Here is a 24,892-nt window from a genome sequence, read left to right on the forward strand (position 1 = left end):
GGCTGGCCTGGCTTATAGTGGGTACCCTGTGGTACTTACACCCTGTGCCAGGACCAGGTATCCATTATTAGTAGAACAGAGGTGTATCTAGCAGCTTCGGCTGATAGAAGGTAGCTATGGCAAAGAAGCTTAGGCTGAACTAGGAGACATGTAAAGCTCCTACTATACCACTCATATCATATGCACAATACCATAAGAAAACACATTACACAGAGTTACTAAAAATCAAGGTACTTTATTTTTATGACAATATACCAAAAGTATCTCAGTGAGTACCCTCAGTAAGTAGGTAAGTAATATACACAAGTTATATGTACACAAACCAAAATTAGGTAAGTAAGAGCAAGAAAAGTAATGCAAACAGTGTAGAATTACAATAGGTTGCAATAAGAGAACATAGGTCTAGGGGCAACACAAACCATATACTCCAAAAGTGGAATGCGAATCACGAATGGACCCCAGACCTATGGGAGCTTGTAGAGGGTTGCTGGGACTGTAAGAAAACTGTCAGGGTGTCCAAGATACCCTGCCCCAAGACCCTGATAAGTAGGAGAAAAGTACACCTACTACCCCAAAAGAGCACAATAGTTGTGATAGGGGGATTCTGCAAGAACAGCAAACACTAGCAGTGCACTGAAAACGGATTCCTGGACCAGAGGACCTGCAAAGCAAGGGGACCAAGTCCAATAGTCGCGACAGTGTCCAGGGGGGGCAGGAGCCCAGGAAACCCCGGATGAAGGTGCAAGGAAACTGCCTCCAGATGGAAGAAGCTTGGAGTTCTGCAACAACGAAGAGGACTAGGAACTTCTCCTTTGGATGGAAGATGTCCCACGTCGCGATGAAGGTTGCAGAAGTGTTCCCATGCAGAAATACCGCAAACAAGCCTTGCTAGCTGCATGGTCGCAGTAGAGGTTTTTGGGTGCTGCTGAGGACCAGGAAGGACCAGGATGTCACCCCTTGGAGGAGGAGACAGAGGGGGCGCTCAGCAACTCAGAGAGCCCCCACAGAAGCAGGCATCACCTGCAGAAGTACCCGAACAGGCACTTAGAAGATTTGTGAACCAGAGCTGGCTCAGACTCACAAAGGAGGGTCCCACAACACCGGAGGCCAACTCAGAGGGTTGAGCACTGCAGGACGGAGTGCTGGGGACCCAGGCTAGGCTGTGCACGAAGGAAATCCTGGAAGAGTGCACAGGAGCCGGAGCAGCTGCCAATCACGCAGTACACAGGTTTGCAGTCTAGCGTGGGGACGCAAAGACTTACCTCCACCAAACTTGGACTGAAGAATCACTGGACTGTGGGAGTCACTTGGCTAGAGTTCCTGTGTTCCAGGGACCACGCTTGTCAGGATGAGAGGGGACCCAGAGGACGGGTGATGCAGTCTTTTGGTGCCTGCGTTAGCAGGGGGAAGATTCCGTCGACCCACAGGAGATTTCTTCTTGGCTTCCAGTACAGGGTGAAGGCAGATGACCCCCAGAGCATGCACCACCAGGAAACAGTCGAGAAAGCCGGCAGGATGAGGCGCTACAATGTTGCTGGTAGTCGTCTTGCTACTTTGTTGCAGTTTTGCAGGCGTCCTGGAGCAGTGAGTGGTCGATCCTTGCTAGAAGTCGAAGAGGGAGATGCAGAGGAACTCTGGTGAGCTCTTGCATTTGTTATCTGAAGAATTCCCCAAAGCAGAGACCCTAAATAGCCAGAAAAGGAGGTTTGGCTACCAAGAAAGGTAGGGGCCTATCAGAGGGGGCCTCTGACGTCACCTGCTGGCACTGGCCACTCAGCGCAGTCCAGTGTGCCCCCAACACCTCTGTTTCCAAGATGGCAGAGGTCTGGGACTCACTGGAGGAGCTCTGGGCACCTCCCCTGGGAGGTACTGGTCAGGGGAGTGGTCACTCCCCTTTCCTTTGTCCAGTTTCGTGCCAGAGCAGGGCTGGGGGATCCCTGAACCGGTGTAGACTGGCTTATGCAGAGATGGACACCATCTGTGCCCATCAAAGCATTTCCAGAGGCTGGGGGAGGATACTCCTCCCCAGCCCTTCACACCTATTTCCAAAGGGAGAGGGTGTAACACCCTCTCTCAGAGGAAATCCTTTGTTCTGCCTTCATGGGCCAGGGCTGCCAGGACCCTAGGAGGGCAGAATTCTGTCTGAGGGGTTAGCAGCAGCAGAAGCTGCAGTGGAAACCCCGGAAAGGCAGTTTGGCAGTACCCTGGTTCTGTGCTAGAGACCCGGGGGATCATGGAATTGTCCCCCCAATACCAGAATGGAATTGGGGTAACAATTCCATGATCTTAGACATGTTACATGACCATGTTTGAAGTTACCATTGTGACGCTATACATAGGTCACTACCTATGTATAGTGCACGCGTGTAATGGTATCCCCGCACTCACAAAGTCCGGGGAATTTGCCCTGAACGATGTGGGGGCACCTTGGCTATTGCCAGGGTGCCCACACACTAAGTAACTTGGCACCAAACCTTCACCAGGTGAAGGTTAGACATATAGGTGACTTATAAGTTACTTATGTGCAGTGTAAAATGGCTGTGAAATAACGTGGAAGTTATTTCATGCAGGCTGCAGTGGCAGGCCTGTGTAAGAATTGTCTGAGCTCCCTTTGGGTGGCAAAAGAAATGCTGCAGCCCATAGGGATCTCCTGGAACCCCAATACCCTGGGTACCTAAGTACCATATACAAGGGAATTATATGGGTGTACCAGTGTGCCAATGAGAATTGGTAAATTTAGTCACTAGCCTGCAGTGACAAATTTAGAAAGCAGAGAGAGCACAAACACTGAGGTTCTGGTTAGCAGAGCCTCAGTGATAGAGTTAGGCACCACACAGGGAACACATACAGGGCACACATTATGAGCACTGGGGTCCTGTCTAGCAGGGTTCCAGTGACACATAGGCAAGAACAAACATACATACAGTGAAAATGGGGGTAACATGCCAGGTAAGATGGTACTTTCCTACAATACTGGTCAGGGGAGTGGTCACTCTCCTTTCCTTTGTCCAGTTTCGCACCACAGCAGGGCTGGGGGATCCCTAAACCGGTGTAGGCTGGCTTATGCAGAGATGGGCACCAGCTGTGCCCATCAAAGCATTTCCAGAGGCTGGGGGAGGTTATTCCTCCCCAGCCCTTCACACCTATTTCCAAAGGGAGAGGGTGTAACACCCTCTCTCAGAGGAAATCCTTTGTTCTGCCTTCCTGGGCCGGGGCTGCCCAGACCCCAGGAGGGCAGAATCCTGTCTGAGGGGTTGGCAGCAGCAGCAGCTGCAGTGGAAATCCCGGAAAGGCACTTTTGGCAGTACCCAGGTCTGTGCTACAGACCCGGGGATCATGGAATTGTCTCCCCCAATACCAGAATGGTATTGGGGTGACAATTCCATGATCTTAGACATGTTACATGGCCATGTTCGGAGTTACCATTGTGATGCTATACATAGGTAGTGACCTATGTATAGTGCACGCGTGTAATGGTGTCCACGCACTCACAAAATTCGGGGAATTTGCCCTGAACGATGTGGGGGCACCTTGGCTATTGCCAGGGTGCCCACACACTAAGTAACTTGACACCAACCTTCACCAAGTGAGGGTTAGACATATAGGTGACTTATAAGTTACTTATGTGCAGTGAAAAATGGCTGTGAAATAACGTGGACGTTATTTCACTCAGGCTGCAGTGGCAGGCCTGTGTAAGAATTGTCAGAGCTCCCTATGGGTGGCAAAAGAAATGCTGCAGCCCATAGGGATCTCCTGGAACCCCAATACCCTGGGTACCTCAGTACCATATACTAGGGAATTATAAGGGTGTTCCAGTATGCCAATGTGAATTGGTGAAATTGGTCACTGTAGGAGGCTGGACTGGCTTGTAGTGAGTACCAAGGGGTACTTGCACCTTGCACCAGGCCCAGTTATCCCTTATTAGTGTATAGGGTGTCTAGCAGCTTAGGCTGATAGATAATGGTAGCTTAGCAGAGCAGCTTAGGCTGAACTAGGAGACGAGTGAAGCTCCTACAGTACCCCTAGTGTCACTTGCACAATATCATAAGAAAACACAATACACAGATATACTAAAAATAAAGGTACTTTATTTTTATGACAATATGCCAAAGTATCTCAGAGTGTACCCTCAGTATGACGATAGCAAATATACACAAGATATATGTACACAATACCAAAAATATGCAGTATAGTCGTAGAAAACAGTGCAAATAATGTATAGTTACAATAGGATGCAATGGGGACACATAGGGATAGGGGCAACACAAACCATATACTCCAAAAGTGGAATGCGAACCACGAATGGACCCCAAACCTATGTGACCTTGTAGAGGGTCGCTGGGACTATTAGAAAATAGTAAGGGTTAGAAAAATAGCCCACCCCAAGACCCTGAAAAGTGAGTGCAAAGTGCACTAAAGTTCCCCAAAGGACATAGAAGTCGTGATAGGGGAATTCTGCAGGAAAGACACAAACCAGCAATGCAACAACAATGGATTTCCAGTCGAGGGTACCTGTGGAACAAGGGGACCAAGTCCAAAAGTCACAAGCAAGTCGGAGATGGGCAGATGCCCAGGAAATGCCAGCTGTGGGTGCAAAGAAGCTGCTACTGGACAGTAGAAGCTGAGGATTCTGCAGGAACGGCAAGGGCTAGAGACTTCCCCTTTGGAGGATGGATCCCCCACGCCGTGGAGAGTCGTGCAGACGTGTTTTCCCGCCGAACGACTGCCAACAAGCCTTGCTAGCTGCAAATTGTTCGGTTATTGTTTTTGGATGCTGCTGTGGCCCAGGAGGGACCAGGATGTCGCCAATTGCGTCTGGGGACAGAGGGGGCATCGAGCAAGGCAAGGAGCCCTCTCAGAAGCAGGCAGCACCCGCAGAAGTGCCGGAACAGGCACTACGAAGAAGAGTGAAACGGTGCTCACCCGAAGTTGCACAAAGGAGTCCCACGTCGCCGGAGGGCCACTTAGAAAGTCGTGCAATGTAGGTTAGAGTGCCGTGGACCCAGGCTTGGCTGTGCACAAAGGATTTCCGCCGGAAGTGCACAGAGGCCGGAGTAGCTGCAAAAGTCGCGGTTCCCGGCTGCGTGGCTTCGGGCGTCAAGATGGCGGTCGCACTCTGAGAGTGCTCTGGACCCCTCCGTCATCCGCCCTAAGAAGCTGCCACCAGGAAATGTATTATGCTGCCCTAGTTGTTCCCGCTATCTCCCAGACCTCGAAGAGACCTCCGGCACCGGTGTCGGCACGGCCCAAGCCGTGAACGCTGGCCGCGACCGGATCGATAGGTCTCCCAAGATGGCGACCGGGCTGACGGCGTCTCGGCGAGCCCGGGGATCGGGGCCCACCCGCTGATGGGGCCGCCTCCGAAGTGAGTGCCGTGTGCGGCGCTGAAGTGCCTGGAGCGGACTGTGACCTGGGGCCCCCGACAGATGGTGGAGCGACGCGGCTGGCGTCCCTCGTTGGCCTTCGGAGACTCGGACTCCGTGGCACCGGGCTCGGGAAGCAGAAGGGAAGCCCGGAGAGGGTGAGCCCTGGGACGGGGGCTCCCCTGTCTGACTCAGACAAGCGCGGCCGGGCCCCGGGACGGGGGCCTGCCCGCTAAGAAAACTGCTGCGGGTGAGCGAGCCGCGCGTTCTGCAGGGGGCGCCTGGACCTGGCCATGTAATCTGGAGCCCCCCGCAAGAGAAGAGGCGACGCAGCCGATTTCATGTACCCCGCCCTGGCGAAATGAACGCAATGATGCTGGTGCTGAAGAGGTGAGCCGTACGGTGGGGGCTACGTCGCTTGAGCCAGGTAGGGCGCAGCTGTGCGGTGCGGCCGCTCTCCTGTCTGCTGCTCCCGGGCGACCGGGGTGAAGTGGGTGGCCCTCGGCCCCCGGGTCCGGCCGCCCAGGAACGAAGCTGCCCCCTCCTGGGAGAAAGAGGAAGAAGGGAGAAGAGAGTCCGGGCCCCCCCCCTCCCAAATAAACAACGCAATAGGAACTCAAAAGGGCGCAGCAGATTTGGGCAACAGTGTTGTGCCCCGCGATTCCCAATCTTCAATTTAAAGAGACTCCCCGGAGACCTGTTCCCATCCCACGGCCATAAGTTTGATAAAGCACGCCAACACACCCCGGTGATGGGAACCCACTGAAGACGTGCTGAAGTCTCCAGGGAATCATTGCGCCTCGCGACTTCCCGAAGTCGTCTGACAGGACCTGGAACGGGGAGAAACCAGACACTTGGCAGATCAGCAACACGTGGCTGACCGGAGGCCACCAAGTCCCGGGGAGGGGACTGCGACATCTATCGCCGACGCGCCCTGATGAGACCCTGCCGATGGTCCTCCCCTGGGACCTTCCCTGTGGGTGCGTCTAGGGTGTAGAATTTGGACAGAAGAGCTGCATAATTCGAATTAGACACTCCATCCCCTCCCTCCGAGACAAAAAGGGGAAGGATAGAGCGAGTAAACATCCCCCACCCTCTCAGCAAAAGATTTATCAATTTACAACTTCAACAGGCCCTAGAGGAGACGGAGAGACAGCCGCGGGGGGCCTGGCACCAGACGGAGTGAATGCCATTCTCCTGGCAATTCAATCATCGCAAACAGCTGTGGAGACTAAAATCGGGGAGGTGCGCGAGGACATGGGCCTCATCAGGCAGGACCTCAGAAACGCGCTAAATCGTATCACTGAAGTGGAGGGCCGAGTCTCCCACAACGAGGGATTCCCGGAAGGCTCGGAGGAAGATAAAGCCACAGAATTCTTAGAGCAGTGGATCAAAAATTGGATGCCAGACCAAACTCTTTCACCCTGGTTTGCAGTGGAACGTGCTCACAGGGCCCTTGCCCCACGCCCCCCTCCGGGCGGTCCAAAACGCCCGATGATTGCCCGAATCCTCAACTTTAGAGACCGTGACAATATCCTTAAAGAGGCAAGGCGCTCCGAAAATCTTCAATGGGAAAACCACAAAATCTTAGTATTCCCGGACTACACCAGGGAGGTCCAGGCCCGTCGCCGCTCATATGAGCAAGTTAAACAAAAACTTAGGGCGATGCAACTTTCGTACATGCTCCTCTTTCCTGCGAGACTTAAAGTCATTATGGCGGGCAAGGCGTACTTCTTCGACTCCCCGGAGGAGGCATGGGATTGGCTAACTGAGGAGGGCGTTGGGGCTCGAAAGGGGCCCGCGGCGCGGAGAGGGGAGCCCTCCCGGGCGGATCCCCCCCCGCTGGGGGGCCCTGGAGGGGCCGTAAACGCACTAGGTCTCGGAGAGGAAGACGAGGAAACTCGGATGCTCCCATGGGTGGAGAGACGGTGGGAGAGACTGGCTCACAGAGAGGAGGGTTGCCTGTTGAGTCTCCAGAGGGGCGGATTCAGACACAGACTGGAGACGATGACCGCCTGAGCCAATCCCCGGCACTTGGCTGACATGTTGCACGAAGCCCCGAACGGAGCGTGTGGGGGGGGCCGAAGGGCCCGGTCCATCTTGAGGAAATCCGTGATGGGCTGCATCGGGGATATGGGCTTTCCTTAAGACTTGTAAAGTATGGCTTGACTTTTTGTGATTAGTTGTGATTAGTGGGTCCACCACTCCACTCCTATGGCAGCCCTATGGCTGTTTTGTTCTGGTTGGTTGTTAGGGCGACAGATGCTTCCTGGGTGGGAGTATGGGGAGGGGGGTGGTTTTGGGGGAAGAAGGTTAAGTTAGGGTTAGGTAGGTATATTTTGAGTATTGCACTGTTAAGTTTTAACTGGTCATTCCTTTGTCCACTGACTGACACCCAACACCGTAAGACTCCTACGCGACTCACGCCTGGTCCCCATTGACACAAATCATCTCATGGAATGTGAACGGGCTGCTAGATAAGATCAAAAGATCCGCAGTAATTAACACTCTCCGTAGATATTCCCCCTTGGTGGCCCTACTGCAGGAAACCCACCTTCTGGGAACTAAATGCCCTATGCTGGCTCAAGGAGGATTTGATAGGGTCTACCACGCAGGATTCTCTAGGGGATCCAGGGGGGTGGCTATCCTGCTCCACCGTTCACTACCCATGGTGGTTACATCTACGAGATCCGATCCGCAAGGCAGATTTGTAGTAGTCTCAGGGCTACTTCGTGGGGCGACACTGAATCTTGTGTGTGTGTATGCCCCCCCAGCGGGATTTGACGCCTTTCTTCTTTCACTTTGGCAGGTGGTAGCGGGACTCCCCCAAGGAATCACAATAGTAGGAGGGGACTTTAACGCGGTTCTAGACCCCAGATTAGATGTGTCAGGAGATGTCACTGAGGGTAGGTCTACCCGAGCCGCAGGCCTCAAGGGATGGGCCGATAGCCTTGGCCTATGTGAAGTGTGGAGAACCTGGCACCCTATGGAGCGTCAATATACGCACACGTCTGCTGCCCACCGGACACACTCTAGAATTGACTTAGTATTTATGCCGGCCATGGACTTCACCGGTGTCACGGGGGCAGAGATACTGCCTCGAGGGGTGTCGGACCACGCACCGATGCGAGTTCGGCTGGGCGGAGTAGATCTCACTAGACGCCCGGTATGGCGCCTAAATGCATGGCTCTTACAGGATGATGATTATACCCTCGAGATTAGGGATCGTCTCACGCAGTACTTTGAACTGACTGTGGGAACGGTCCAGTCGTCAGGCACAATATGGGCTGCCTACAAGGCTACCTTAAGAGGACATGCTAAGTGCCTCCTGCGCGCACGTGAGCGCACCCGTGACTCACGAATGTCCGAGCTAGAAGCTGAAGCGTTAAAACTGGAACGCCAACAAACGGCCTTATCCGAAGTCTCCGCATTGAGGCAGCTCACCAGGGTCCAAGAAGAAATCAAACACTTAGCATTTGAGTCAGCGAAGCATATGTGGAGGGCATCGTCTGCCCGAATATATGGATGGGGAGACAAAAATGGGAAGCTCTTACACTGGTTGGCCACCCGACCCTTAGTTAACAGATTCATTCCCGAAATTAGAGATGATACAGGCACCCTTCTCAAGACACCCATCGAGATTGCACAGAATTTTGCTTCCTATTATGCACGCCTGTATGCAGAGCACCCCCGGCCTGCTGTTGAAATAGCTTCTCCCCTCTTGAATGACATAACACTCGCCAGAGTTTCTCAGGCGACCAAGGACAGGCTAGACGAGGCACTTGATCTCACAGAAGTAACGAATGCGATTGCCAGTCTGGCTTCAGGCAAGACACCAGGACCAGATGGGTTTCCTGCGGAACTGTATAGGAAATGTAGTGACATTTTGGCCCCACACTTACTTGAGATGTATAAAGAAGCTGAGCAAAAAGGTCACTTCCCTTCAGGAATTGACCTAGCTACAATAGTAGTAATTCCGAAGACCCAACCCCCATCGCCAAACTGCTCGGCTTACCGACCTATCTCCCTCCTCAACACTGAGATCAAGGTGTTAGCGTCAATCCTCGCCACTAGATTAAAAGAGGCAATGCCCGCCTTGGTGCACCCTGACCAATGCGGCTTCATGCCTGCGCGGAGCACCAGGCACTGCATCAGGCGACTACATCTCGCCTTAGCACACCATAAAATCCTGTCACACACCCCTCTGGCGCTGCTCTTACTTGATTTTGAGAAGGCCTTTGACACAGTGGATTGGTCCTATCTTGAACAAGTATTAAAAAAAAATGGACTTGGACCCAAGTTCCGAGGCCTTGTGGGACTGCTCTACTCTAATCCAACGGCTCAGGTCCAGGTAAACGGAGTGGTCTCGGGTGTGTTCCCGATTGGCCGTGGCACCCAACAAGGATGCCCGCTATCCCCCCTACTCTTTGCATTAATAATAGAACCCCTGGCGAAGTTATTTCGAGAGGACCCTCTGATGGAGGGCTGGTCTTGGCCCGTGTGTCCAGAAGACCGAGTGGCATTATATGCGGACGATGTCCTACTATACATAGCTAACCCGGCCAGGAGCGCCCCCCGTATCATGCAAATTCTAGACATCTTCTCGGAGGCCTCGGGTCTCGCCCTAAACCCCAAAAAATCCCTGTTGGTTCCGCTCCATCAATCTAGAGACTGTATAGACTGGCAACAAAGTGTACCAGTGCGGAGGAATAGCTTTAAATACCTGGGGGTGCATGTCGCAACGCTCCCTGAATTAACATGGGAGCTCAACGTCACGCCTTTAACCAGAAGAATCAAAGACGATCTTCAACGGTGGAAGGACCTCCCCCTTAACTTGCTTGGAAGAATCGCACTCTATAAGATGATGGCCCTTCCCAGGCTTCTCTACCTCCTCCAAAATTATCCTGACCCCCATCCCCATGAAATGGTTTAGAGAAATGGACTCGCTAGCACGCCAATTTCTGTGGAGTGGTACCCGTCCCCGGCTAGCGCTTAAAACCTGCCAGAGAGACGTCTACGAAGGGGGCCTAGGAATGTCTAATGTCCTTTACTACCACCTGGTGATGCAACTACTTGTGATCAACGACTGGTTGAGGGGGGGGATGGACAGACCCGGCGTACCAACTGGAACTTCAGACACTGAGCTACCCCAAGATCTTTGACGCCCTGTATGGCGGTCCGATCACACGTGGGACTCCTGGGGTGACAGGGGTGGTGTTGCAGGGATGGCGGATGGCTCAAAAGATTTCAGGATGGTGGGGGCGCCCTACTCAGCAGACCCCACTGTGGCATGGGACATGCTTGGGAGAGGTGGCGGGTCTTGAGGGATTCCAGAAATGGGATAATATAGGCATCTCTACACTGGGTGATGTATGGGAGGGCACGCATATGCGTTCCTTCGGAGATCTCCAAGAAACCTTTGCATTAAATAAGACACAATTCCACAAGTATCTCCAAGTACGACATGCCCTTCTGACGCAGGTCCAAACAGGGGACAGCATACCCGTAAGCAGTCCTATGGAGAGGAGGGCCCTGATGGGGAATCTGGGTAGGGGAGGCGTTTCCCGGGTATATCGCACATTAATCACTTCCACTGCCTGCTCCCTGGAGGAACTTCGTCGGAAATGGGAGGGATGGGTGGGCCCTGTGGACGAGGAGGACTGGACTGAGGCATTGGCAGCTCCCCACGCCCTGACCATGGCGACACGTCTCCGACTAATACAGACTTATTACCTCCATACTGCCTACCTTACACCCTCCAAAATGCACAGGGCGGGGCTCCGGCCTACAGCAGACTGTCCCCGATGTATGAGCCCAGACGCTGACTTTTTCCACATGGTGTGGTCATGCTCGACTATTAATACTTATTGGAAGATGATCTCGCGAGAGATCTCGTTGACCCTGCAAGTGGACATGGAGCTGACACCATTGACATCCCTACTAGGGGTTATGGGAGATTCGGGATTACGCAGAGCAGAGCGAACCTTGCTAGGGGTGGCATGCCTAGTGGCCAAAAGAGATATCGTGCCGGACTGGAAAGCCAATAAGGCACCGGCCCTGACCGGAAGAGAGGGATGGATTGGTGTGCCCAATGTGAAAAGCTCGTATATGAGGCTAGAGGGTGCCCGAATAAATATAACAAGATCTGGGGGAGGTGGGAGGGCATGACAACTTAACCCCCGATGCCGCAGACCGACACAATGAGAGGAAGAACCCACACACATTCCTCTAATTCCTCTGGTGGGAAACGGGGCACATACGTGACACGCCGATATTGACATGTACAATCTATTCATTCAGGGTGTTGTCTGGGGCATTAGATTTGACCACTGTTTGGTGCCCATTGGCGCCTTGTTATTTCTGTATAAAATTGTTTAGCTTGTTTTGTATTATCTTATTCAATTGCAAAACCAATAAAAAATTCTTTATAAAAAAAAAAAAGTCGCGGTTCCCAGCAATGCAGTCTGGCGTGGGGAGGCAAGGACTTACCTCCACCATACTTGGACTGAAGAGTCACTGGACTGTGAGAGTCACTTGGACACAGTTGCTGGATTCAAGGGACCTCGCTCGTCGTGCTGAGAGGAGACCCAGGGGACTGGTGATGCAGTTCTTTGGTGCCTGCGGTAGCAGGGGTAAGATTCCGTCGACCCACGGGAGATTTCTTCGGAGCTTCTAGTGCAGAGAGGAGGCAGACTACCCCCACAGCATGCACCACCAGGAAAACAGTTGAGAAGGCGGCAGGATCAGCGTTACAGAGTTGCAGTAGTCGTCTTTGCTACTTTGTTGCAGTTTTGCAGGCTTCCAGCGCGGTCAGCAGTCGATTCCTTGGCAGAAGGTGAAGAGAGAGATGCAGAGGAACTCTGATGAGCTCTTGCATTCGTTATCTAAGGAATTCCCCAAAGCAGAGACCCTAAATAGCCAGAAAAGAGGGTTTGGCTACTTAGGAGAGAGGATAGGCTAGCAACACTTGAAGGAGCCTATCAGAAGGAGTCTCTGACGTCACCTGCTGGCCCTGGCCACTCAGAGCAGTCCAGTGTGCCAGCAGCACCTCTGTTTCCAAGATGGCAGAGGTCTGGAGCACACTGGAGGAGCTCTGGACACCTCCCAGGGGAGGTGCAGGTCAGGGGAGTGGTCACTCCCCTTTCCTTTGTCCAGTTTCGCGCCAGAGCAGGGCTAAGGGGTCCCTGAACCGGTGTAGACTGGCTTATGCAGAAATGGGCACATCTGTGCCCATGAAAGCATTTCCAGAGGCTGGGGGAGGCTACTCCTCCCCTGCCTTCACATCATTTTCCAAAGGGAGAGGGTGTAACACCCTCTCTCAGAGGAAGTCCTTTGTACTGCCATCCTGGGACAAGCTTGGCTGGACCCCAGGAGGGCAGAAACCTGTCTGAGGGGTTGGCAGCAGCAGCAGCTGCAGTGAAACCCCTGAAAAGGCAGTTTGGCAGTACCAGGGTCTCTGCTACAGACCACTGGGATCATGGGATTGTGCCAACTATGCCAGGATGGCATAGAGGGGGCAATTCCATGATCATAGACATGTTACATGGCCATATTCGGAGTTACCATTGTGAAGCTACACATAGGTAGTGACCTATGTGTAGTGCACGCGTGTAATGGTGTCCCCGCACTCACAAAGTCCGGGGAATTTGCCCTGAACAATGTGGGGGCACCTTGGCTAGTGCCAGGGTGCCCACACACTAAGTAACTTTGCATCGAACCTTCACCAGGTGAAGGTTAGACATGTAGGTGACTTATAAGTTACTTAAGTGCAGTGGTAAATGGCTGTGAAATAACGTGGACGTTATTTCACTCAGGCTGCAGTGGCAGGCCTGTGTAAGAATTGTCAGAGCTCCCTATGGGTGGCAAAAGAAATGCTGCAGCCCATAGGGATCTCCTGGAACCCCAATACCCTGGGTACCTCAGTACCATATACTAGGGAATTATAAGGGTGTTCCAGTAAGCCAATGTAAATTGGTTAAATTGGTCACTAGCCTGTTAGTGACAATTTGAAAGAAATGAGAGAGCATAACCGCTGAGGTTCTGGATAGCAGAGCCTCAGTGAGACAGTTAGTCATAACACTGGTAACACAGTCAGGCACACTTATGAGCACTGGGGCCCTGGCTGGCAGGGTCCCAGTGACACATACAACTAAAACAACATATATACAGTGAAAAATGGGGGTAACATGCCAGGCAAGATGGTACTTTCCTACAGTCACTAGCCTGTTAGTGACAATTTAGAAAGCAGAGAGAGCATAACCACTGAGTTCTGGTTAGCAGAGCCTCAGTGAGACAGTTAATCATCATACAGGGAACACATACAGGGTACATACTTATGAGCACTGGGGCCCTGGCTGGCAGGTTCCCAGTGACACATACACTAAAACAACATATATACAGTGAAATATGGGGGTAACATGCCAGGAAAGATGGTACTTTCCTACAGACATATACTCACAAACAGGCCAAAAGTGGGGGTAACAAGGCTAGAAAGGGGCTACCTTCCTAAAGTCAGATGTTTTCTAAAACTTTAATTCTGTCAGATAAAAACGTTTCCATAAAATAGACTCTCAACGAAAAACGACAGCGTGTACTTGCTGATTATGGAAGGAAACATGATTACAATTATAATGATTTGTGTGCGGATTTCTTGGAACCATCAGTTAGAAAGTGGAGATACAGTGCTTAGACATCATTAGGGAATAAAAGGAGATCCGATAGGAATAATGAGAATGTAAAATCAGGTGCTCCCCACTGTGCCATAATGAAAAGTATCTCTGTAGTAGAGGCACAAAAGGTTGGACAAGCCAAGTATGAGTTTGTACACAAATTTGAGTTATTATATTAGGATGCAAGCATGACAAGTGTATCTAACGGAGTACAAAGGCACATATGGATTTCCAATACCTGTGTATGAAACTGGACATTGAAAACAAAATCAGAGCATGAAAAATATATAGATAACAACAGCTGATTATCAATGTAACCATGCTAAGCTCTGTTAGTGGGAATGGAAATTCCATACCATTGGAGAAAAAAAAAGGTTGCTGTTACTGGGCTTTGAAAGCAAACTGATTGGTACCAGAGTATGAAAACAAGGAAAGATTGAAAGATAAGATTAAAAGAGAAGACACTGAGTGGAATTGTAAATTTTTAAGAACAAAAGTAAATTGGAAACAGCAGTGTCTGGGATTTGGTGTCAGTTGGTGTCAGTTGGGATCATGAGAGATTGGATTTACCTAAGTGAGGTAGAATGTAGAAATTAGACTAGGTGTTCTGTATTTTCAGTTGCTGGCAACAAGTTATCTTTGAAATACTAGCATTTTATTTAATTTATGTACTGCACTTTTTTTATATAGCACAACTTTCTCTATCAAAGGCATTGGTGAGCTAGGGGGGAAATATCTTAGAGCTCATATTAGATTCAGTATAAAAAAAGAGAGGAAACATGTGAGCCGGCTGATGTTACAATAGAAGGAAGAGATGGGAGTGAAGGCAGTTGTGGATGGGGCGAGGAAAGGACAGAAAGAAAGAAACCTTTGCTTGGGGCGAGTTAGGTTAGAAAACAATAATGGAGCTAAAGAAGAAAATGACAATATGGAAATGGAAATTATAAATCTGAAAGGCCATATTTACAAGCCTCTTGTGTCCCTTAGTACCGCTGTAGCGTCCTTTTTTTTGTGCTCTACAGCGGTGCTAACCAGTCCTCCACCCAGCGCCATATTTACAAAGTGGCGCAACTAGCATTGTGCCACTTTGCAAAACCTTGTGCCACATTATACCTGCAGCAGGTATAATGTATGCAAGGGGGGGCGTTCCCTCACAGAGAGGCCCAAAAAAATGGCGCAGTGAAATTTACAAGATTTCACTGCGCCATTCAAACGATATTTATTAACACCTGCGCAGGGCAGGTGTTAAAGTGACGCTAGGCTATTTCCTCTGGGCCTCCCCGAGCTTTGCTGGACTAGCATCAAACATTTTGGCGCTAGTCCAGCAAAGTGCCTCAATTGCAAAAAAAATGTCGACGCCTCTGTGCTATCCTGCGCCATGGTGCGCTGTATTGTAAATGCAGCTCTACCATGGTGTGGTTAGGGGGCACGGATGACGCAAGGAAACTGCTGCATCGGAGCCGATGCGCCAGTTCATTTTAAATATGCCCCGTAGTGTTTTAGTGAAACTGAAGAAAGATGAAGCAGCACCAGAAAAGGACTGTTTTTTACGTGAAAATGCATGCTTTCTTGAAACTGGGTTTAACTGGTTTAAATGTAAGAAATGTATGTTAAAAGGTAAATAATAACCTAAATTTAGATGCTTTAACTTATATTTTCTCTTTGTTTTATTTAGGATATTAAAACCACATTAAAAAGGTATGGTTTCTCTTTTATCATTCGGTCGCTTTCCTCTTTCTTTTCTGTGAGTGTATTTATACAAATATAACCATGTGTTTGTTTTCATACAGATAGTTTCAAATCATGCTTAGATACATGTTAAACATAGACTTACATATGATCCAGTGGGTTAACTAGTGTCCCGTGAGACTTGAAGGAACATGACAAATTATGGACATTCATGTTTTATGTCGCACCCTGCGACCCAATAAGTAATGAAGGTGTTAGAGTTCTGTTGCTTCATGTGAGCTGGAGTGACAGACATAATGAGATTTTGTGTAAATAGAATAAAGGCAAAGCCAATAGGGTAGGATTGTGCACTGATGATGCACACATACGTAGATAGATTACATGCACACATACAAACAAAGAGCACACCTATAAGCATATTTACATCCACACTGAGGAGCGTAGATCTATGAGCCCATGCACACAAGCTGACACCCCTAGGCAAGCATGCACACAAACACACTTATGCTTACACAAATAACATCAATACATACAGGTATGTATGCAGACAATGCAGAGATTAATATATAGATGCATACTCCAAAAAGAAATCAGTGTTTTTGTCTATATGTATGGATGGATGTATGCATGCAAACACAGATGTTTTATTATATGACTCAGTAGGTCATCCAAAGAAAAATCTATACATATATATGTTATATATATGCATGTTAGAAATGAGGTCTCTAGTTGGTAGTCAGTTTACACCCTGTCTAAGTAGGGACCCTCACACTAGCCAGTGTAAGGGAGATAATACACAGCTCAGATAACCCCTGCCTTCCCCCTTGGTAGCTTAGCACAAGCAGTCAGGCTTATTTCAAAGGCAATGTATAAAGCATTTGTACAAACGTGTACAGTAACCCAGTAAAAACACCACAAAAGGACTGCACACCTGTTTAGAGAAATAGCTAATGTTTATCTAAATCAAACAAGGCCAAAATTACAAAAATCCAACATACACAAGTAAAGATATCAAATTTTAAATTAAAAAGAGTCTTAATCCCTAAGAATCAATAGATCATTATTTTAGCATGAAGTACCTGATATGCGTCAAAAATAAAGCTGCTGGGCGGGCATGCCTTGGAAATGCAAGCGATGCATCGATTCCTTACTCATAAGTGAGACTGTGCATTGATTCTTTCTCCGCTGGGTAGCGTTGTGTCGATCCCTTCCTCGCATGGAAGGGATGCATTCATGCAGTCTTGGGTGCATGCGATGATGTTGAAGATTTGACGCCTAGGGACGATGCATGGAAAATCTGGATGCATGGCAGTGATTAATCCATTCTGAACTGGTGCTGTGTCGATTTCACTGGCGCTGCGTCGATTTGTCAGTTGTGTTGTAGGCGCTGCGTCAATTTTTCTGCTGCTCGGTTCCGGTGATTCTTGGGTTCACCAGCTTCTCCTTTCAAAGGCCCTGGGACTGGATTTGACACCACTTGGCAGGGAAAGGGTCTCAACAAGAGAGCCCAGGCACTGGCATATGAAGTGTTTGATGGCCCTGAGATTTCAGAACAGGCAACTCAGTCCAAGCACTTGGAGACACTTCACAGGCAGGATTTCAGAAAGCAAAGTCCAGTCCTTTCCCTCTTAAGACAGAAGCAGCAGCTTCCCACCAGCACAGCAAAGCAACAAGCATCAAGCTCTTCTTCTTGGCAGAGGTTCCTATGGATCTAGAAGTAATCTAAAGTTATGGGGTTGGCAGCCCAATAATTATAATCATTTCTACCTTTGAAGTAGGCCAAGTCCAAAGGAAAGTTTTTGTAGTGCACAATACCCCGCCTCTTCTTTGCCCTGACCCAGACACACTCTAGGGGGTTGGAGGCTGTATTGTGTGAGGGCAGGCACAGTCCTTTCAAGTGCAGATGTTAGCTCCTCCCTCCCACTCTAGCCCAGGAAGTCTCATCAGGATATGCAGGACACACCTCAGCTCCCTTCATGTCACCGTCTAGAGTGAATTCACAAACAGCCCAACTGTCATTCTAACTCAGACGTGGATTCAGCAGCCAAGCAGAGACCCAGAATGGTTAAGCAAAAAAATGCCCACTTTTTAAAGTGGCATTTTAAAACAGACAATCTCAAAATCAACTTTGCCAAAAGATTTATTTTTAAATTGTAAGTTCAGAGACCCCAAACTCCAGTCTGCATCTGCTCCCAATGAGAAACTGTACTTAAAAGCTATTGCAAGGCAGTCCCCATGTTAACCTATGGGAGTGATAGGTCTTGCAATAGTGAAACATCTACAGAAAAAGTGTTTTTTGTTTTGTTAATACCTTTGGTGCCATTCGATGAATCGTCACAAAATATTCCAAAAGAATATGACGCTCACTTCAGCGCCTACGTGGAAAGTTTTGGGGTGATCCGTCAAGCAGGGGAAGGAAAAAGAGGGGGTCCCAAAACACTTTTTTCCCATGCATGTTTTTATAGGATTTTGAACTGGCCTACCGCCCGAACCACTGAACAGAATTACACCAAATTTGGCAGAAATGTAGCTTCTGCTCCAGGAAGTGACCTCTTTGTTATTTGGTGTAAATCCGTTCAGTAGTTTTTGAGAAATTAAAGAAAATCCAAATTTGAATATATAGGGACATGAAGGCTTCGCAAACCCTCCAGATCTCGTGCTGAGATCTGATTGGCTGCCAACACTTCAACAGGAAGTGTTGGCAGCCATGTTGGGACTTGGCTTCAACCGAGTCCCAGAAAAAAAAAAAAAAAGAAAAGGGGCCAGGGTAGGGACACCCTGACGCCTTAGCTGTGTGCTGGGTTCTCAGAGGGACCCACCCCCTCCAGGACAAAAAATATTTTATTTATTTTAATTCTGGAGGGAGTAGTGACGGATCTGGAGATCCACCGAAGTAAAAACAAAACAAAAAAAGCACAGGCTCCGCACTTGTTTAAATGAAGCCCCTGGTGGGCCAGGTCCCGGGGGCATTGACATTTTTAATGTGGGGGGGGCTGCCTGGCCCCTCGCAGCCCCCGGGACAGCCACCTCCCATTGGCTATGATCTAAGTAAATGTGGGGAGGCTGACCAGCCCACCCGCAGCCACAGAGACCACAACCTCTCCAGGGTGAAATAGATCAAGAATGCAGGGGGGTCACATGGCCCCCATGCAACCCAGGGACCACCACATCCCCAAGGCTGTATAGTTTGGAGGTGGGAGCCATAGATGGCAAGGGGGGCCACCGCCCTCCACGGCCGGCTCCTGCTATACCCCAGGATGCTCACCCCCGGGACACAGCTGTTTGCTCTGAATTGGCAGGAGCTTTGACAGCTCCTGCCAAGTCAGATCAAACACTCCAGTTCCACCAACTGAGAGTTGTCAGCTCTCACTTGCTGGAAGTGGAGATTTCCTCTGTTTGCCTGCCCACAGACATGCATGGAAGAAAAGAGAGGAAACAATTGCTCTCACAGACGAGCAGCTGCATCTTTAGCAGCTCCTTCTCTGTGACAGCAATGCTGCTCCCACAGGAGGCAGGAAGAAAAGTTCTGACCGTAAGGACCCTCAGGCTACCCTTGAGGTCCCCAACCATTTTGGCTAAGTGCCCAGGGGGGACACCCAGATGACATGGCGCGGCCCGCTTTCCCCCCCAAAAATTAAATATTTAGGCCAGGCCCCTGGGGAACGGGTCCCTGGGGCCGAGATCGGCCAAGAGCAGAGGGGGCGCTCAGCCTCCCTCGTCCAAAAAATAAAATGTTTGGGCCGGGGCCCGGATGATGGGGTTCCCGAGGCCAAGATCGGCCAGGGGAGGGGGGGCCATGCAGCCCCCCTCCCCCAAAAATGAGAGAAGAAGGCTGACCCCAGGGGATTGGGTCCTCAGGCTGAAATTTGCCCAGGAGGGGGCACACGGACCGGCGGCCTACTCCTGCTGCACATGGCCAAAGGCCATTAGTCCCATTGATCGATCCCTGCTGGAAGAGGGAGGTGACTGTCCAAACATGGGGCTCCCTAGTAGCTGTCATGAGCTGCGCTGGAGGAGAGGGAGCCAAGGTCACTGATGCTAAATGTGCTTCCTTGGTTGCTTTACTCCCGGCACCCATTGTGCTGCTAAGGGTGGTGTACGAAGCTGGCCTGGCTTGTAGTGGGTACCAGAGGTACTTACACCTTGTGCCAGGTCCAGTTATCCCTTATCAGTGTAGAAGAGGTGTTTCTAGCAGCTAAGGCTGATAGAAGGTAGCTATGGCAAAGCAGCTTAGGCTGAACTAGGAGACATGTAAAGCTCCTACTATACCACTGGTGTCATATGCACAATATCATAAGAAAACACAATACACAGATATACTAAAAATAAAGGTACTTTATTTTTATGACAATATGCCAAAAGTATCTCAGTGAGTACCCTCAGTATGAGGATGAGAAATATACACAAGATATGTGTACACAATACCAAAATTATGCAGTAATAGCAAAAGGAAGTAATGCAAGCAGCGCAAAGTTACAATAGGTTGCAATAGGAGTACATAGGTATAGGGGCAACACAAACCATATACTCCAAAAGTGGAATGCGAACCACGAATGGACCCCAAACCTATGTGAGCTTGTAGAGGGTCGCTGGGACTGTAAGAAAACAGTGAGGGTTAGAAAAATAGCCCACCCCAAGACCCTGTAAGGTAGGTGTAAAGTGCACCTACAACCCGCAGAGAGCACAGGTCGTGATAAGAGGATTCTGCAAGGAAAACCAACACCAGCAATGCAACAACAGTGGATTTCCAGACCTGAGTACCTGAAAGACAAGGGGACCAAGTCCAAGAGTTGCAACAGTGTCGAGAGTGGGCAGGAGCCCAGGAAATGCCAGCTGAGGGTGCAAGGAAGCTGCCACAGGATGGAAGAAGCTTGGTGTTTTACAAGAACGAAGAGGACTAGGAACTTCCCCTTTGGTGGATGGATGTCCCACGTTGTGAAGAAGCTTGCAGAGGTGTTCCCACGCAGAAAGACCGCAAACAAGCCTTGCTAGCTGCAAGGGTCGCGGTTAGGGTTTTTGGATGCTGCTGTGGCCCTGGAGGGATCAGGATGTCGCCACTTGGATAAGGAGACAGAGGGGGCGACCAGCAAGTCAGGGAGCCCTCACAGAAGCAGGCAGCACCCGCAGAAGTACCGGAACAGGCACTTAGAAGAGGAGTGAACCGGAGTCCACGCGAAGTCACAAAAGGGAGTCCCACGACGCCAGAGGATAACTCAGAAGGTTGTGCAGAGTGGGCCAAGCCTGGGTCCACGGCACTCTAACCTGCATTGCACGACTTTCTAAGTTGTCCTCCGGCGGTGTGGGACTCCTTTGTGCAACTTCGGGTGAGCACCGTTTCACTCCTCTTCGTAGTGCCTGTTCCGGCACTTTTGCAGGTGCTGCCTGCTTCTGAGAGGGCTCCTTGTCTTGCTGGGCGCCCCCTCTGTCCCCTGACGCAATTGGCGACATCCTGGTCCCTCCTGGGCCACAGCAGCATCCAAAAACCCTAACTGCACGATTTGCAGTTAGCAAGACTTGTTGGCGGTCTTTCGGTGGGAAAACACTTCTGCACGACTCTTCACGATGTGGGACATCCATCCTCCAAAGGGGAAGTTTCTAGCCCTTGTCGTTCCTGCAGAATCCCCAGCTTCTACTGCCTAGTAGCAGCTTCTTTGCACCCACAGCTGGCATTTCCTGGGCATCTGCCCATCTCCGACTTGCTTGTGACTTTTGGACTTGGGCCCCTTGTTCCACAGGTACCCTCGGTTGGAAATCCATTGTTGTTGCATTGCTGGTTTGTGTCTTTCCTGCAGAATTCCCCTATCACGACTTCTGTGCTCTTGGGGGAACTTTAGTGCACTTTGCACTCACTTTTCAGGGTCTTGGGGTGGGCTATTTTTCTAGCCCTCACTGTTTTCTTACAGTCCCAGCGACCCTCTACAAGGTCACATAGGTTTGGGGTACATTCGTGGTTCGCATTCCACTTTTGGAGTATATGGTTTGTGTTGCCCCTGTCCCTATGTGTCCCCATTGCATCCTATTGTAACTATACATTGTTTGCACTGTTTTCTAATACTATACTGCATATTTTTGGTATTGTGTACATATATCTTGTGTATATTTGCTATCCTTATAGTGAGGGTACTCACTGAGATACTTTTGGCATATTGTCATAAAAATAAAGTACCTTTATTTTTAGTATATCTGTGTATTGTGTTTTCTTATGATATTGTGCATATGACACTAGGTGGTACTGTAGTAGCTTCACACGTCTCCTAGTTCAGCCTAAGCTGCTCTGCTAAGCTACCATTATCTATCAGCCTATGCTGCTAGACACCCTATACACTAATAAGGGATAACTGGGCCTGGTGCAAGGTGCAAGTACCGCTAGGTACTCACTACAAGCCAGTCCAGCCTCCTACATTGGTTGTGCAGCAGTGGGATAAGTGCTTTGAGACTACTTACCACTCTTGTCATTGTACTTTTCATAAGAGAAAAATATACAAAACAAGTTCAGTGTATATACAAATAACTAAAAAGTTTTGCATTTCCTCTTTTCACTCTTTTCTACGTGCTGAAAAGTACTTCTAAACTTTCTAAAAAGTTCTAAAAAGTTTTAAAAGTTTTTTTTCTGTCTTTCTAAAAGTTCTGAAAACTTTTTTCTCATTTTCTATCACTTTAACTCTCTCTAAAAATGTCTGGCACAGGCCAAAATGTTGATCTGTCCAAACTTGCATATGATCACCTTAGCTGGAAAGGAGCAAGGAGTCTCTGCATAGAGAGAGGTTTGAGTGTAGGGAAGAATCCTTCCTTGGAATTGTTACTTAACATGCTTAGAGAACAAGATAAGGCTAAAAGTGCCCCATCTGTTGAAAAAGTAGCTAATGTTTCCCAATCTGATCCAGGGACTCCCCCAGGTAAAGGTTCAGGAAAGAAACTTCTTAGCCTTCCCATTACAAGACAGTCTAGCATAGTTGGTACTGAGGTGGAGTCACATCATACAGATGATGTGCTCTCACATTACACTGTCAGCCAAGCTGTTAGGGTGCCCTCTGTAAGGGACAGGTCTCCTTCTGTTCATTCCCATCATACCTCTGTATCTAGAAATGTCCCTCCCACCAACCCTGATGACAGATTGTTAGAAAGGGAACTCAATAAGTTGAGGGTGGAACAAACCAGACTGAAGCTTAAAAAGCAACAGCTGGATTTGGATAGACAGTCTTTAGAACTAGAGAAGGAAAGACAGAAAGTGGGTTTAGAAACCCATGGTGGCAGCAGCAGTATTCCCCATAGTCATCCTGCAAAAGAGCATGATTCCAGGAATCTGCACAAAATAGTTCCCCCTTATAAGGAGGGGGATGACATTAACAAGTGGTTTGCTGCACTTGAGAGGGCCTGTGTTGTACAGGATGTCCCTCAAAGGCAGTGGGCTGCTATCCTATGGCTATCATTTAGTGGAAAAGGTAGGGATAGGCTCCTTACTGTGAAAGAAAGTGAAGCCAATGATTACAAAGTTCTTAAGAATGCACTCCTGGATGGTTATGGCTTAACCACTGAACAATACAGGATAAAGTTCAGAGAGACCAAAAAGGAGTCTTCACAAGACTGGGTTGATTTCATTGACCATTCAGTGAAGGCCTTGGAGGGGTGGTTACATGGCAGTAAAGTTACTGATTATGACAGCCTGTATAACTTGATCCTGAGAGAGCATATTCTTAATAATTGTGTGTCTGATTTGTTGCACCAGTACTTGGTGGACTCGGATCTGACCTCTCCCCAAGAATTGGGAAAGAAGGCAGACAAATGGGTCAGAACAAGGGTGAACAGAAAAGTTCATACAGGGGGTGACAAAGAGAACAATAAGAAGAAAGATGGTGAAAAATCTCAAGATAAGCATGGGGATAAGGGTAAAACCAAAGATCCCACTTCAAATCTTAAACACTCTTCAGGGGGTGGGGATAAAACAAATTCTTCTTCTTCTTCTCAACCTACACAATTTAAAAAGCCTTGGTGCTTTGTGTGTAAAAATAGAGGCCATAGGCCAGGGAATAAGTCCTGTCCAGGTAAACCCCCTGAGCCTACCACCACTAATACATCAAGCTCTAGTGCCCCTAGCAGTAGTGGTACTAGTGGTGGGACTGCTGGCAACAGTCAAGTTAAGGGTGTAGTTGGGTTCACTTATGGGTCCATAGTAGAAACTGGGGTAGTCACTCCCAAGACAGTTTCTGTCACACCTGGTGGCATTGGCCTTGCCACACTGGCTACTTGTCCCCTTACAATGGATAAGTAGAGGCAGACAGTTTCAATAAATGGTGTTGAGGCCTTGGCCTACAGGGACACAGGTGCCAGTATCACTTTGGTGACTGAAAACCTAGTGCATCCTGAACAACACATCATTGGACAACAGTATAAGATTATTGATGTCCATAACTCCACTAAGTTTCTTCCCTTAGCTATAATCCAGTTTAGTTGGGGTGGAGTTACTGGCCCTAAGCAGGTGGTGGTATCACCTAGCTTACCTGTAGACTGTCTCTTAGGTAATGACCTAGAGGCCTCAGGTTGGGCTGATGTAGAGTTTTATGCCCATGCAGCCATGCTGGGCATCCCAGAGGAATTGTTCCCTTTCATTTCTACTGAAATGAAAAAGCAAAGGAGAGAAGGCCTGAAAACTCAGGATCCCTCTCCATCAACAGGTAAAAAGGGTATCACAGTATCCCCTAACCACCCTACCATTCAGGATATCATTCCTGTGGTGGGAGAAACCTCTCCTGGGGTGGCACCTGTTCCAAGGGAATCATCAGCTGGCAAAGCTGGACTCCCTGAGGTAGAAGTACCTCTCTGTGGGATAACTAACATTGGTGAGAAAAAGAGCACCATTTTAGTTAACATGGAGCATCCCTCCAACCCTCCCAGAGAAACTTTAGTGCAGAAACTCTGCACTGCCTCACAACACTTAGGACAGCATCCCTGCCCTAGTGTGGAGCTCATAGGACAGCATCCCTGCCCTGCTCCAACTCAAGAGAAACAGCATCCCTGTTCTCTCTTCCAGCCATATGGACAAAGTTTTTGCCCAGCTATGGCTTTACTGAGACAGCATCCCTGTCTGGCATGTCCATCATTACAAATAGGTTCAGTGGATAATTCCCACTGCTCTAAACTAAAACTTACTGATAGAAACTCTGAAAATACATC

At 49.2% G+C, this 24,892-nt stretch overlaps 1 protein-coding gene across 1 annotated transcript in view; it reads left to right on the forward strand.

Annotated features, from left to right (window-relative positions):
- The window catches only part of LOC138268246 (E3 ubiquitin-protein ligase TRIM39-like), a 588,432-nt gene that overhangs the window by 253,709 nt on the left and 309,831 nt on the right, over positions 1-24,892 (forward strand). The window contains exon 4 of the mRNA XM_069217726.1: positions 15,708-15,730. Coding sequence (XP_069073827.1) covers positions 15,708-15,730 — 23 coding nt within the window. The remainder of the gene's footprint in view (positions 1-15,707; positions 15,731-24,892) is intronic.

The sequence above is a fragment of the Pleurodeles waltl genome, chromosome 12 (genome assembly GCF_031143425.1).
Source record: "Pleurodeles waltl isolate 20211129_DDA chromosome 12, aPleWal1.hap1.20221129, whole genome shotgun sequence".
In the NCBI taxonomy this organism is placed as follows: domain Eukaryota; kingdom Metazoa; phylum Chordata; class Amphibia; order Caudata; family Salamandridae; genus Pleurodeles; species Pleurodeles waltl.